The sequence below is a fragment of the Sinocyclocheilus anshuiensis genome, unplaced genomic scaffold, assembly GCF_001515605.1.
Source record: "Sinocyclocheilus anshuiensis isolate Anshui unplaced genomic scaffold, SAMN03320099.WGS_v1.1 scaffold283, whole genome shotgun sequence".
In the NCBI taxonomy this organism is placed as follows: Eukaryota; Metazoa; Chordata; class Actinopteri; order Cypriniformes; family Cyprinidae; genus Sinocyclocheilus; species Sinocyclocheilus anshuiensis.
The window spans coordinates 1,911,358-1,927,717 of record NW_015549605.1 but is presented as its reverse complement, the minus strand read 5'-3'; the positions used below and the strand labels follow the sequence as shown (position 1 = coordinate 1,927,717).

The window sequence follows — 16,360 nt, the reverse complement described above, 5'->3', positions numbered from 1 at the left end:
ATCTGTCGCGTTGATATTAATTTTTAGCTAGTGCCGTCCTCATGAATTTTGGCAGGGCAGATACACTAGGGCTCATCGGGGCCAGGCAGGAAGGTTATGGAGCTGAAGGGGAAGTTCCTTTTTGCCCAAAGTAAACTGACTCACCTCAGGGACAGCTGCTGCCTGTGGTCTGAACCTGACCATAATGAGCACGGCTAGTCAGGAGGTAACTGTATTAAAAGGCCTCTCTGACAGGACATGTTAGTGCTCAGAAGCCTCCTGGAACATCACCAGCTTTCATTTTATTAGTTTGCGCCAGGACACGGTGGTTTTTACAGACCTGGGTGGCCCGTGTGTTCGTGGGATACATCACATCTCCATTGCTTTTGATGGTCAAAATGACAGAATTAAGAGTTGTATGGCAGCCCATGTGCATTGCACCGTGTTTGTGTGTGTGTTTGTGTGTGTGTGTGTGTACTACTGTCAGGTACACAGGCTTCTTTCTACAGCTGTGATGTCACTCTGGATAGAATCAGGTCAGCCAGTTCCTCCAAGGAACCGAATAGAACACAACGAAACAGACAGAAAGAAAAAGAGAGGCTTTGTCAGCGATTGAGAATCTGATAAGAGAAAAAGCTAATTCCCAGTAAGCCCAAGATGAAAATAGAAAGTTGCACCCTTTCAGTTAGAAGAACAGAGGCGCGATTTTATAAACAAATGTGCTGCATTTTAAGGCTTCTGATGCAATTATACTAGCCAAATTCATGTCACATGCATCTTTTACAAAGAGGACAATCCCAGAATGCATTGTGAACTCAGTGGGAAATACAACATATCTCAAAGTGAGAATGGACTCTATACATGATCGCTTTAACCGCAATGACCGCTGCAACTTATTACTATCATTTTAATATTTAATATAATATGCTAAAATATTATGTTTACTATAGTTAATAATATATACAATATATTTATATAAGTTGTAAGTTGTAATTGACAGTAAATGTGTGATTGGCTACTTGGGCAGTTTATATATATATATATTAGGGCTGGGTAAAAAATATCGATATCTCGATATTAATCAATTCTCATTTTTACGGAACGACATCGATTCTTAAATCCCAATAATCGATTAATCTAGCCTGTTTTCAGTTAATGGATGGAACATTGAAGCACACCTCCCATCCAAATATGTCTTGTGCTTTGGGACTTTTAATATGAAACAAAGTCTCAGATTTCAAATTCTGTCCATTGTATTGCAGTATTTAAAACTTAAATTCCGTTTTGACGCTGTTTAATGTGAAGTGACAGATCGCTGGAGCGCCTCAGTTCAACAGACGCGGCAGCGCGAGGCGCACGTGAACTGATCATCTCCTCCACATTAATACCAGTTTCAGCACAAAATAAACATGACTAAACATCCGAAGGTAAGTTAAAAGAAAGAATACAATTTTACAATCCTCAATCCTACAAGTCTCATGTTATCGCTCAATCTGTGTTTCAGCCGTGCAAAGACATCAATATAACGGCTTCTAAACAATGTCACGTAACGTCACATTTACCTCAGAAAAAAACATATTCGGTGACCATAAACTCATTAGTCAAATAGAAAAATAAACTGTACAGAGGGGCATTTTGCTTAATATACAGTATGCACCATATAACATATTAATTCTATTTTTTACTGTTCTTCAATGTTTCATTTGTTTGAATAAATCCATCAGTTTTTTATGACAGCCACCATTTAAATGTTTATATTTAAAAAAAACGAATTGAAGTAGAAATATTATTATGTAACTGTAACTTTATTATTGTAAAAACGTCATTAATTTGAACCTTCAATATTATAGTAATGTAGTACCAACTGACTCTCATGTATATTTGACAGCATTAGTTGAGAGATTTTTTTCCTTGAGAAAATTTGGCATGTACTGTACCTGATATATATCCAAAATAATCAATATCGAATCGAATCGAATCGAATCGGTAAGCGAATCGAATCGCAAGCTTGTGAATGAGAATCAAATCGAATCGTGAAATTTGTGTCAAAACCCAGCCCTAATGCTTGCATAGAGCGCATTTTAGCGAAAATATGTGGGCAGTTGGCATGCATAGTCTATTATCAATTAATGAAAATTATCAGGAAAGAAGTTAAATATTATTTGTACTTTTACTCAAAACTTGTGTGAGCAAGGTATATTTATGCTTATGCTATCACATTGTTAGCTTAGCAACATGCTAACGCCAAACTCCACTTGTGCACTTCATGTTAGAAGTTCTATTTTTATTTTGCTACCTACATAGAGCGTTCCAGATCAATCCCTAATGAGGTTCTGTTTCAGTTAGCATGCTACCGTAGAAGGTAACCATCTAAGAAGACTTTAGGCAGCGATGTAGCTCACTGGGTTTTGGAACAGATCCAGTGAGTTTCTGTATATTAGAGGTCATAGAGAAAATGAGAGGGAGGAAAAGAAAGAGAGGCACAGGGAGGATGTGTTTGACACACACTTCACCACTGACACACCAGTAGGGTTGCCAACCGTCCCGTATTAGCCGGGACGTCCCGTATTTTGGGCCTAATTGATTTGTCCCGTACGGTACTTCTCTTGTCCCGTTTTTTGACTGCTGCGCTGATCTAACCCCTGACTGATACAACAGCAGCAGTGCAGATCACTTGAGAATGATCACCGATACCTGTCATCATCCAATCACAGCCCCCCTCACGCAGTATACGTTAAGTAAATCAGAAATCGTGAACATAACTGTTCGAGGAAGGCTGCGCAATCCTCTGCTGGCTCGCGCTAACGCCAGTTCCGTCCGTGTTTTCACTTCAGTAAATCAGTTTTGGTGAATACAAACTACGTGATTATTTTTCATGAGTCCAACATCCCGCCGCGCAAGAGACGTGATCAGTAAGGGAAGTCGTCTTTCACTATTGTAATGTTGTTAAATAGAGAAAAACATTTTATATTTAAGTAACTAATATCATAATTTTTAACCTTGGACCTTATTCTTGAAACACAAAATGACCAATAAAAAGGTGTCAAGCACCAAAAGCAGCCCATATTAAATCTATAAGCTGTCTTTAATTGAAAAATACGCATTTTCATGCATAGGCTACTATGTGTGTGTGTGTATACACGGTCACTCACCCCCCCGTAAGGTGATTGTCCCGTATTTTAATTTTCTGAAGTTGGCAACCCTACACACTAGCACACGTGGCTAACGCTAACCCTAAGACATTCTCCAGTCCACTGCCTCGATTTGTCAATACACAGGAGGCTTTGACCATCTCAGCTGCCGGTATGAGATATTCATCCTCCCTCTCACTCCGTTACCACAGATTTGACCTAACAGGACTCACTTCCTGAACCAGCTGCACTTGATTGATGGCCAGATTTAATTATTTGTGGTGCTTGCTATCACTATCACATCATTTATATATTACAATTTAAAAGTTTAGGGTCAGTGGGGGTCAGAAGTTTAAGATTTTATTCGGAAAGAACATTTAGACATTTGACATTTAGAATGTCACAAAAATGTTATTTCGAATAAATGCTACTCTTCTCAAATTTTGAAAATCAAAGAACCCTGAAAAAAAAAATGTATCATGGTTTCCACAAATCTATCAAGGAGCACAACCGTTTTTAACATTGACAAAAAATACTTCTTGAGCATCAGATAAGCATATTATAATGATTTCTGAAGGACAGTGTGACGCTGAAGACTGGAGTAATGATGCTGAAAATTCAGCTTTGCCATCACAGGAATAAATTACATTTTAAAATATATTCAAATAGAAAGTAGTTATATTAAATTATAATAATATTTACATTTTACTTCAGTTTTTTTTTTTTTTTTACTATTTTTTGATTAAATAAATGCAGCCTTGGTGAGCAAAAAGACTTCTTTCAAACACATTAAAACATTTTACTAAATCTCTAAACTTCCCACACCATTTGCATGCTAAAAAACACAGTTCACCTGGTAAACACCCTAGCATTATGATGCCAAGTTTCATCTGTTTGAGTACCACAGATCTAGGGATTGTCATGAAGAATTAAAGGTGTATTTGTGAATAGTATGTATCTGTAGGAAGCATTGTCCAAAGCTGTCTAAATACTAACTGTGTGTGTTTTCTCCTCCAAACAGGCAGGAGGCGCTATTGGCAGCCATCAGCGAGAAGGACGCCAATATCGCTCTTCTAGAGCTGTCGTCCTCAAAGAAGAAGAAGACTCAAGATGAGGTGGCTCTGCTGAAGAGGGAGAAAGACCGACTGGTACATCAGCTCAAACAGCAGGTGAGAATATCCAACAGGCTGGACATCGACATCCCAGACCAAGGCACGAGGCAAAACCATAGACTAAAATGAACACAGACCTCAGTCCTCCTAGTTTCCTAGTTGAGTTCTGCAGCCTCACCCACAGGAATTACATTGGTGAAACTTAACCAGACATTCGTCAGCCTAAAAAAAAAATTGTCCCACCTCAAAGGGACAATTTAGACTTTATAGCTCAAGTAACAAACATTTTTGTTTCACTGACGAATTGTGTTTTAACCCAAATAGGAGCCTCGCTTTTCTGGTTTTGAACTCCCTGACTCTCTTTCCCTCCAGGCTCTCATTGTGTTTTACTGTAAAAACACTTTGCGTTTGTTTTTACAGACTTAAGAGACGAGTCAAAATTATCGTGCGTCATAATTGAAAGCATGCCACAGATGCTGTCCATAGACGTTAAAGTTGACAATAACCCGCAATATTCTCTTAAGAGGGGCACGATTGCGCAGAAATATAAGATCACACAGGATATCCTGATGGTGTGTTCATAGTATCGGTAACCAGCTGACCTTGCTGTCGTAGTTCTGTTCAGCAGTTCAAGGAGAGGCTAAAGAACAAGTTCTGGAGGAGACATGTTGGGAACGAGATCCCAGAGTTTGGAGATGCAAACAGGCTACAGATGTCTGGCCGCAGACCCGTCAAGAAGGGCAATTTTAGGATTATTTGACTCCTCCTCCAGATTCCCACAAACCACCTGCGAATGCATGCACACTAGTTTATACACACACAGACTGCACTGGTGTAGATACAGTTTTCATTTAGAAATTGTTAGTAAATTTCACAAATAATTGGATTAGATTAGATTATTGGAGTACGCTTTGAAAGAAAATATTATTTGTGACCCTGGACCACAAAACCAGTCATAAGGATCAATTTTTTGAAATTGAGATTTGTATATCAACGAATAAATAAGCTTTCCATTGATGTATGGTTTGTTAGGATAGGACAATATTTGGCCATATAGATACAACTATTTGAATATCTGGAAATTAAAATATTGAGAAAATCGCCTTAAAAGTTGTCTAAATTAAGTCCTTAGCCATGCATATTACTAATCAAAAATTAAGTTTTTATATATTTGCGGTAGGAAAGTTACAAAATATCTTCATGGAACATGATCTTTATTTAATATCCTAATGATATTTGGCATAAAAGAAAAATCGATCATTTTGACCCATGCAATGTATTGTTGGCTATTGCTACAAATATACCCATATGACTTGTGACTGGTTTTATGGTCCAGGGTCACATTTAATTCATTCAACTGAACTTGGTTTGTTACTTGTCATTTCTTTGTAATTGTCTGTGAAATTTACTAGCAATTTATGAGTGAAAATTGTTTTTACGCCAATTTCATATGCAATGTGCAAAGAAGCGGCATTGAATTAAACTTAAATTTAAGTTGAAAGACCGAAATAGTACTTTCGAAAGTTTAATGCAGTGTAGCTGCCATTCATCCAGATGAGTTTAATACGCCAATTAAAATGCACATGTATTTTGCATTCTCATTTCCAATACAAACTGGCCACACGCATGTGTACCAAACCCAGCGGCCACAGAAAAACAGAGCAGGAGGACCAACACGCACATCCTCACTTTAGCTCCATTCATTCTCACGGGCACACACTCGCGCCGCTGGAAAATACCCCTCCCTGGCTGTTTCTCTGAATGACAGGCTATCAGCGTGTTGCATAGCTGCAGCATTCCACAGGAAATGGGTGTCAGTAGTGCAGATAGCTGTGGGGCTCAGCTCTCACCCACAGCCCTGAGATCAGGAGAGCAGCCGCATCCCCCTCCTGCTCACTGTCAATCACAGCGGGGGGGAATTTGGTTAAGAGCCGGTCAGAGACCGGTTGCTCTCCTGACATACTAATGGTTGAGGTCAGCGATAAAGGTTGCACGCGGTGGTCCTAAATCAGGTCTTTTTGGGCAGCTTTACTTCAGGGTCAAAGTTAGGAGCCAACATTGGAAAGGTTAAGGACCCTCAGTTCGCCTGTCCCTCGTGGACACGTTTTTCCGCTCTTAATTCATAGCATTACAAGCAGTCATTTGGCATTATTTGTCATTTATAATCATTAAGATTGCAATTTCTGTTCTGTGGGAAATGGATGGCCATAACAAGCCCAAAGGTGTTTGACGTGGCCCAGGGGAAGGGCGAGTGCTGCCTACCTTTGCGGCCTCTGGATTATGGTTGGGGATCAGGGTCGTAGGGTTTGACTGACGGGATGAGTGTGACATAGTGGTATATAAATGGAGTATTTTTCTTTCGGTTTTTGAAGAGACAGATGTGCATAAAGATGCAGGGCTGATAATGGCTCGGAGGAGGGAAAATTCCTGGTCATACTTGTCAAGTCTTGTCAAAAAAATAAATAAATGGTGTCAAAAGTGTGGCCTTGCACCATGTCATAATCAGCTGCAGTGTGATAGTGTCAAATGATGCAACAAATGCATTTAACGAAATATATCGCGTCCATACTGCTTTTTGTTCTAACCAGCTTTGATTAGAAGTTTGAATTAATATTTAAATTTTCACTTAATTTTTAATATAAGGAAAAAAAAAAAAAAAAAAAAAACCTTTTTTTTACTCATTTTACTTATTCAAAAATTACTTGAATTATACTTTTTTTTCCATAATGACTTGTATTTCATGATATGTTACTAAAATGCTTGACACTGTAGCATTATAAGTATTTATTATTATTATTATTATTATTATATGAAACATACAGTATATACATAATTATAAATTCTACAGGAAGTTGTGTTTATATATATAAGAATACGTTTTATATAAGTTGTAAGTATTTAATAATAATAATAATAATAATAATAAATAGTATTTAACAAGTATTTTTATGTAAGATTTATATTTATAGAAAGAGAAAAGTGGTGTGTGTGTGTGTGTGTGTGTATATATTCTTTTGCATTATATATATATATATATATATATATATATATATATATATATATATATATATACAGCAATAAATGTGTGTATAGATATATATGTATATGATATATGTACATATATAGATATATACATGTAACTATATATTTATATAGATAAAACATTATCAAATGACCTCATAACATTGCCTAAATATAGAGTGTTGCATCTAGTTATCATATTGCACATAAAAAGTCATTTTTCATGCATAATTTAATTTTGACTCTTCACATTTCACAGTCCAATCAAATAACGAGTGAAAAACGAGATGTTAAAAATTATGGCTGATATTACTTCTGATTCATTCATCAAATTAGGAATATCATATGAGGTGTTTATATATATATATATATATATATATATATATATATATTTACATTTTTATTTCATTTTTAATATAGAGCTTCCCCAAGAAAAATGCATTTTGGTGATCTCTAAAGAATAGTTCATATTTCATGTACTGTTTTAGTTAAAAAAATGTACTCGTATCACTTAAATTAAAAAAATGTATAAATATAAATTTTTCATTACTTGTATTTCATGATGAGATATTACAGAAATGCTTGACACTGTAGCATTATAAACAGTATATGAATTTATTATACATTCTAGTTCTACAGGGAATGTTAAAATAGTTGGTATCGGTCATTTTCTAGTCTCTCTCTATATATTAAATATCAAATATCTTTCATATTATTTATTAAATATCAGTTATCTGCTCGGCTATGTTTTGTCACTTTGTCTAGCATTTTGCAGTTGGACAGACTGACTTGGAAAAAGGCCTTTAAAACTCATGCTGTCAATGCTGGTTAGGATGAAGTGTAATATAGTACTGAAAATGAAAATTTGTGCAAATTTTATCCTAAGAAACTTCAGCCAATCACGTGGCTTCTCGCTTGTTTTATTCCACTAGAGCAGGTTTGGATGTACTCGGTGCGTGATAAATGGAGCCCGTCATCATGTTTAAATTATATTTTCTAGACGACGAGCAGATGGGACTATTTGATGTCTAACAAAATGCTGCATAATCAACAGCCATTACTGCGATACAGAGATTTGAAGCGAAGGAAATGAACTAGAATGAAACCGCCAAAAAGGAAAGATGAGAGAAAATGAGCAGGGAAGGTTTTAATAACAGAGAGAGGCGAGAGGAGACGTCCCGTATCTGTTTTTGTTTTGGGATGCATCACTCTTCAAGATATTTCTGATGTATTTTAGGGAGAAAAGGAACTCTCTTTGTGTTCTTTTCTTCCTCCGTTTTGTTCTTTTTCCTCTCTGGTCTCCGTCTGTGTGTCTGTCAGCCTCTGTGATGATGACAGTGTAAAAATAGGACCGACGCCTGGTGAGCAGAATACGTTTTATATAAGTTGTAAGTATTTAATAATAATAATAATAATAATAATAAATAGTATTTAACAAGTATTTTTATGTAAGATTTATATTTATAGAAAGAGAAAAGTGGTGTGTGTGTGTGTGTGTGTGTATATATTCTTTTGCATTATATATATATATATATATATATATATATATATATATATATATATATATATACAGCAATAAATGTGTGTATAGATATATATGTATATGATATATGTACATATATAGATATATACATGTAACTATATATTTATATAGATAAAACATTATCAAATGACCTCATAACATTGCCTAAATATAGAGTGTTGCATCTAGTTATCATATTGCACATAAAAAGTCATTTTTCATGCATAATTTAATTTTGACTCTTCACATTTCACAGTCCAATCAAATAACGAGTGAAAAACGAGATGTTAAAAATTATGGCTGATATTACTTCTGATTCATTCATCAAATTAGGAATATCATATGAGGTCATGCACAGTGTGTACTCTACATATTGCAAATTTAGTAGTAGACTATTCATACAGTACATTTGCATACTGTGCACACTATACATAGTCCTGAAATATTGCGTGTTATTAGCACAAGAACAGCAGCCGGCGTGGGAGGAAGACCAAAACCTCCACCGCAGACCATCTGAGCTCCCCACACCCAACCTCGGCTTTCTAAAAGCAGTCCTGGCTCCGACCCCACAGAAAACACTCCCACCTGCGCGAGGCGTCCAAAAAATATTTGATAAGTAATAAAATTTATCATCCTTGCCCCTGCACGGTCTGAAGAGGCTGCATTAATCCACCATTCTAGTTCTACAGGGAATGTTAAAATAGTTGGTATCGGTCATTTTCTAGTCTCTCTCTATATATTAAATATCAAATATCTTTCATATTATTTATTAAATATCAGTTATCTGCTCGGCTATGTTTTGTCACTTTGTCTAGCATTTTGCAGTTGGACAGACTGACTTGGAAAAAGGCCTTTAAAACTCATCCTGTCAATGCTGGTTAGGATGAAGTGTAATATAGTACTGAAAATGAAAATTTGTGCAAATTTTATCCTAAGAAACTTCAGCCAATCACGTGGCTTCTCGCTTGTTTTATTCCACTAGAGCAGGTTTGGATGTACTCGGTGCGTGATAAATGGAGCCCGTCATCATGTTTAAATTATCCACAGAAAACACTCCCACCTGCGCGAGGCGTCCAAAAAATATTTGATAAGTAATAAAATTTATCATCCTTGCCCCTGCACGGTCTGAAGAGGCTGCATTAATCCACGCCATTATCGTGGAGCATGATTCAGACCATTAATCATCTCGCTGCTCAAATGTGAAATCTTTACGACACCTCAGCGGCTGTGAGAAGTCTCTCCTCATGCACAGTGAGCTCTCTGTGTGCTGTGGAGAGATGTAGAATGGTTCGTGTGGTCACTGCCTCCAAATCCAACCCCTCCTCCATCATAATTCTCAGCTTCTTGATGGATCTCAGCAGAGACTTCCTGCCTTTTCCCCTGTTAACTGTATGTCAGCGGACATGCATGCGTGTGAGCATGTATTTGGGGTTTCTTATGTCAGCGCGAGTGTTATGGCGGGACTGGACTATGTTAGGTAGTCAGTAGTCGTTAGTAGTACTAGACTAGTGAAACTGCATGTTTTGATGCACTCCTGTATTTTAACTAGGGGTGTGAATCGGCACGATTCAATTCGATTACGATTATCATGTCAACGATTCAATTCATAGCATTATAAACAGTATATGAATTTATTATACATTCTAGTTCTACAGGGAATGTTAAAATAGTTGGTATCGGTCATTTTCTAGTCTCTCTCTATATATTAAATATCAAATATCTTTCATATTATTTATTAAATATCAGTTATCTGCTCGGCTATGTTTTGTCACTTTGTCTAGCATTTTGCAGTTGGACAGACTGACTTGGAAAAAGGCCTTTAAAACTCATCCTGTCAATGCTGGTTAGGATGAAGTGTAATATAGTACTGAAAATGAAAATTTGTGCAAATTTTATCCTAAGAAACTTCAGCCAATCACGTGGCTTCTCGCTTGTTTTATTCCACTAGAGCAGGTTTGGATGTACTCGGTGCGTGATAAATGGAGCCCGTCATCATGTTTAAATTATATTTTCTAGACGACGAGCAGATGGGACTATTTGATGTCTAACAAAATGCTGCATAATCAACAGCCATTACTGCGATACAGAGATTTGAAGCGAAGGAAATGAACTAGAATGAAACCGCCAAAAAGGAAAGATGAGAGAAAATGAGCAGGGAAGGTTTTAATAACAGAGAGAGGCGAGAGGAGACGTCCCGTATCTGTTTTTGTTTTGGGATGCATCACTCTTCAAGATATTTCTGATGTATTTTAGGGAGAAAAGGAACTCTCTTTGTGTTCTTTTCTTCCTCCGTTTTGTTCTTTTTCCTCTCTGGTCTCCGTCTGTGTGTCTGTCAGCCTCTGTGATGATGACAGTGTAAAAATAGGACCGACGCCTGGTGAGCGTCTTTTGAAGCGGCTTTCACGATTCAATTCGATTACGATTATCATGTCAACGATTCAATTCAATTCGATATCACGATGCATCACGATTATATCAAATTTATTTTGTGCATTTTTATTCAATTATATAAGCAGGCTACTTTTTAAAATAATTGTTAATTAATTCATTATTAATATTATATTAATTCATTAATATATAATTGATTCATTATTGTTAAGAATTAAAAGTAAATATAGCTTTTAAAACGAGAGAAAATGAGCAGGGAAGGTTTTAATAACAGAGAGAGGCGAGAGAAGACATCCCGTATCTGTTTTTGTTTTGGGATGCATCACTCTTCAAGATATTTCTGATGTATTTTAGGGATTTGTTCTTTTCTTCCTCCGTTTTGTTTTTTTTCTTCTCTGGTCTCTGTCTGTGTGTCTGTCAGCCTCTGTGATGATGACAGTGTAAAAATAGGACCGACGCCTGGTGAGCGTCTTTTGAAGCGGCGGTGTAGTGAAATGTTCTCTCCATCACATCTCTTCCCCTTCCATAAATCTCCACTGCGCGCCGTGACATCTCACCCAGCTCTGATGTGCTGTCCAAGTTTTATTAGCAGACTTGAGAGAGTGGAACGGCGTGTCACTGTGGAGCACAGGAGCGGGTTTTTAAAAGTTGTCCTGTGCAAATTTGCAGGCCGCAGATTAAACGGCAGAGTGAGAACTGCTCCCCGCTGCCATCACATGGTTCATTGATGTCACAATTAGTTGTGGAGGGAGGGTGGTTTCCACCACTGCTTCTTCAAGAGAGCTGGATCAGGAGAGATCACAACTTATACACTGCAGTCAAAAGGTCAGACATACCTACTCCTTCACTATATGAGATCATAGACAGTGGCAGCTTTAATAGGCTGCATTCACACTGATGCACAGATCTATTTCGACATATCAGATATTTTGTCCTATTCTGAAAACATAACTGATGTTTACATCAATTTCGTATCATAAAAGTAGATGCAAGTGCATTTAACCGCAGCCTCGAGCTTCAGGACAAGCACTTGATTGATCTATAGAATTATTCAACATGTACCCAACATTTTATTTTATTTTATTTTTTTTAAATAAAACATATAATAGTTCATATTTCATGTACTGTTTTAGTAAAAAAAATGTACTCGTATCACTTAAATTAAAAAAAAATTTAAATATAAATTTTTCATTATTACTTGTATTTCATGATGAGATATTAGAGAAATGCTTGACACTGTAGCATTATAAACAGTATATGAATTTATTATACATTCTAGTTCTACAGGGAATGTTAAAATAGTTGGTATCGGTCATTTTCTAGTCTCTCTCTATATATTAAATATCAAATATCTTTCATATTATTTATTAAATATCAGTTATCTGCTCGGTCCAAAACTGACTTCCGGAAAAGAGGAATAACCAATGACATTTGAGGTTAAAATTAAAACAGCAAGCTCCGCCCCACGACTGACAAAAATAAAAGTGTTCGCACGAGCAGGTGAGGGAAGATCGAGCGTGAGGATGTGGGGAATGATCATGCGCGCGAGGGCTTGTATTGCGCGCAGAGGACGTCAAGCGTGCGCGGGGGTTTGAAATGAGCTCGCGGGCTCCCGTTTCCTCGCGTGTAAATCTGTTTTCCTCTCTTGGAATTGATTTACCGCGCGCGCCAGCATCAGTGGTGCGCTCGGTTATTAATGGCATAGAATTGCCGCCATACACATAGCGCACGTGAAAGTCTGTCAGTCAAATAATTTTGTTTGTATTTACATTTCAGATATGTTTTAAATATTGAAATTTAGCAGTAAACCAAATCTGTGAGTCAGGGCCATCTGTATGATTCGTTGATTGATTTGATTGATCTATAGAATTATTCAACATGTACCCAACATTTTATTTATTTTTATTTTTTTTAAATAAAACATAAAATGTAATATTATTTTATATTATCTCTTTCTTTTACTTCAGTTTTTTCCCCACTTTTAATCATATAGCCAATTTTCCAGAATACGTTTTATATAAGTTGTAAGTATTTAATAATAATAATAATAATAATAATAAATAGTATTTAACAAGTATTTTTATGTAAGATTTATATTTATAGAAAGAGAAAAGTGGTGTGTGTGTGTGTGTGTGTGTATATATTCTTTTGCATTATATATATATATATATATATATATATATATATATATATATATATATAAAGCTACTTTTTTTAAAATAATGATGTTAATTAATTAATTATTAATATTATATTAATTAATTAATATATAATTGATTAATTAATGTTAAGAATTAAAAGTAAATATAGCTTTTAAAACATACAAGCAAATATAAAGTAATAAAGGGGGAAAATACAATTACAAGGGATAAACAAAAAGCACTTTCATCATCTGGGAGTGCTTTTAGTATCTGAAAGTTTACAGATATGCTAATCATAGTTATGGGTTTTTCTTTTTCTTTTTTTGCCATTTCATTATTACTGATGAGATCATAGACAGTGGCAGCTTTAATTCCAAACGCCATAAATTAAAGTAATCTAAAGTAAAAGACTAAAATAACAGCGAATGGAAGCACAGTCAAGCAATACGCACGTGTCTCACTGCGCATATCCTGTGCAATGAAGCCTGCCGCGATTGTCTCTTGCGCGCACACGTGCCATGTGCAGAAAAACGCTAAGCTCAGATTTTCAAATAGAGAGTGCATTTTTAATACTCACGTGACAAGCGCGTATGCGAAGGACGTCAGAAGGCTATAATCGATTATGGTCTTATTACTGCATCGGTGCAGAATCGTCCGCATCGCGATGCATCGATGCAACGATTAATTTCGACACTCCTAATTTTAACCCTGTATGGTGCGGTGTAGCCATATGACAACATATTTTCCTTCCATATCTTATTTTTCTGAAAAAAATACAACATAATGCACTATTGGAATTAGAAGGATGGTCTTTAAAGTAACCAATGATATGCTGATTATATGATATCATTATATAATGATTTTTAAGCTCATGTCTTTTAATGGGGTCACCCTTACATTTCTTCTATATCATGATTTATTAAGATAGATCATGTTCACGGATCAGAATGATCTAACATAGTTTTACTGAAAATGTAAAAAATATTCTGTACATCAACAAATAAATTGCTGTACGATGGAACTGCATTAATGCCTTTTCCCACTGACAATTTTTGTAGTGTCATCTATTTTATTTTATTTTATTTGATGTTTACCGTGATATATTTGCATTTATGCATGAATAGCACAATTATGATTTGTCTTTTATTCAGGCAAAAATTTATATTTTTATGGATAAAGGCAAGAGCAGTGCACAGTTAGCTGTGAGAACAGTGAGAATGTTGAATTACTGAATATGGAACCCATGATATTGGTTCAGTCAATTTTAGGCTGCCTATAAAAACATTGTATTTAAGAAATATTAATTAAAATATATTATTTAATTAAATCTATTAATATATTTATCTACAAATATGTACAGTTGTAGTGGAAAATGTAATATATATGTATATATATATATATATATTCAAAAATAAAAATATATAAATACAAAATTATTATATTCAAATTTTTAGAAAAATTATGGCAGCTATTTTGTTTTAATTTTTTTTTTTAATATATTCCACCAATAGAAAATAATGCATACCGTACAGGGTTGCCGTTGACTCAGTTTACATTAACATCTCACCAAGATGACAAGATTTGACTGAGAAGCTGAGAAGTGCATTTGACCATTCACGTGGATACACATGTGAGTGTTTGAATAGGCACTATAAAAAAAAATTATTTTTTATTGTAGTATTGATTTAGTACTGCACTTCTAATGCTTTTTACATCCCTGCTTGTAGACACAGGTTAGGGTTTGAGTCATCAATGTACTTCTATTGTAAGCCACCCGTGTGTGTGAGAGAGAGAGTTTGTGGGGACCCTGCGCTCCTCCTCTTTGGAGATGAGGATATCGAGTGTGTGTGTAATGAAGTGTGGCTGAACTTACATGGTGCCTCTTTCAGATGGTTTGATCAAGAGAATGTGTATTTTAGTCCCTATACCACCCATTCCCTCCGTAGACCTCCAGAGTCCAGTCTGTCCGGGCGTCTGAGCGTGTCTATGTTAGAGGGAAACGATATTTATCCTGACAATTTCGGTAAGCTTCATTACTCTTTTGTGCTTTCCAAGGACTAGAGTTGCAGTTTTGGTCTCTCATTCGTTTGTAACCGATGTATCTCATGACTAACCCCATCCGCTTCTTAAGGAGATGACCCGGAGTGATTCAGACCAATTACAGTTTGCTGGTCCTCTGGAACGGTGTTAAAAAAGTCTGCTTGCAGTTCTGTAACCGCAGCTTGAGTGTTAGTGTTAGTTCCCACAAGTTCTGGAATGGCGTTGGTAATTCCATCCCCTCGCAAACTGCAGATTTGGGTCGATACGTCTTTCTCTCGTTACCTGCTGCAGTGCCTCCACGAGGCCTCGCCAGAGTCGCTGTCCTTGCATGGCTTCGGGCGACGGCAGGCATCGGGATGGGCCGAGATGCCAATTCAGTAAAGGGCTCCGGGCCTGCTTTTCTCAGCAGAGCTGTGGTTTTGGGCACCCCTCAGAGGAATAAAATGGTTTTGTCTCGCAGCTACCCACGAATAAACTTAAAATGTGAAAGCGGCAAGTCCTTGCCAAGGCCACTGTGTGCATGTGTTTGAAAGTGTACCTTTATTGGGTTCAAAACGCTGATGTTTTGTTGCAAGGGCTTAAATTAGAGCGTCCCGCAGCCAATGACATGGAGGGAAAGAAATCCAGAAAAAAAGCTCACAAACAACGACATCAACAAGCGTTCGATTCATCGCAGGAACTTGTTTGGCAGAAGGTCTCGGAGAGCTCGAACCGAAGGGGCCGTGCGAATAGAGGTCGTGGCTCACGGGCCCATCCGTGCTGGATTTGTCTTGGATCTGATGCAACTCTCGCTGCTCGTTTAGGAAAAAAGAGTTGCTGTGTTTTCGGAACACGAGACCTCAAAACACAAGCCGCTAAATGGCTGTTTGAATAAGGCCTGTGGGTGTCCAGCTCGTCCAACGTGTGACGTTGTGGAGGAAAGGAAATGGAGATTTTCCACTGCATCTCCGATTGTGGAGAACGTTTTACGATGTTGTTATTATTCGGTCAGACAAATTAATTTTTTTAGGACTTTCTGTGCACCTT

General features: G+C 36.7%; 1 protein-coding gene across 7 annotated transcripts in view; it reads left to right on the top strand.

Annotated features, from left to right (window-relative positions):
• erc1b (ELKS/RAB6-interacting/CAST family member 1b) overlaps positions 1–16,360 on the top strand; it is a 231,614-nt gene that overhangs the window by 158,848 nt on the left and 56,406 nt on the right. For all 7 annotated transcript variants that reach the window (XM_016447524.1, XM_016447521.1, XM_016447523.1 and 4 more), the window contains one exon: positions 4,132–4,279. In XM_016447524.1, the coding sequence (XP_016303010.1) occupies positions 4,132–4,279 (148 nt within the window). The remainder of the gene's footprint in view (positions 1–4,131; positions 4,280–16,360) is intronic.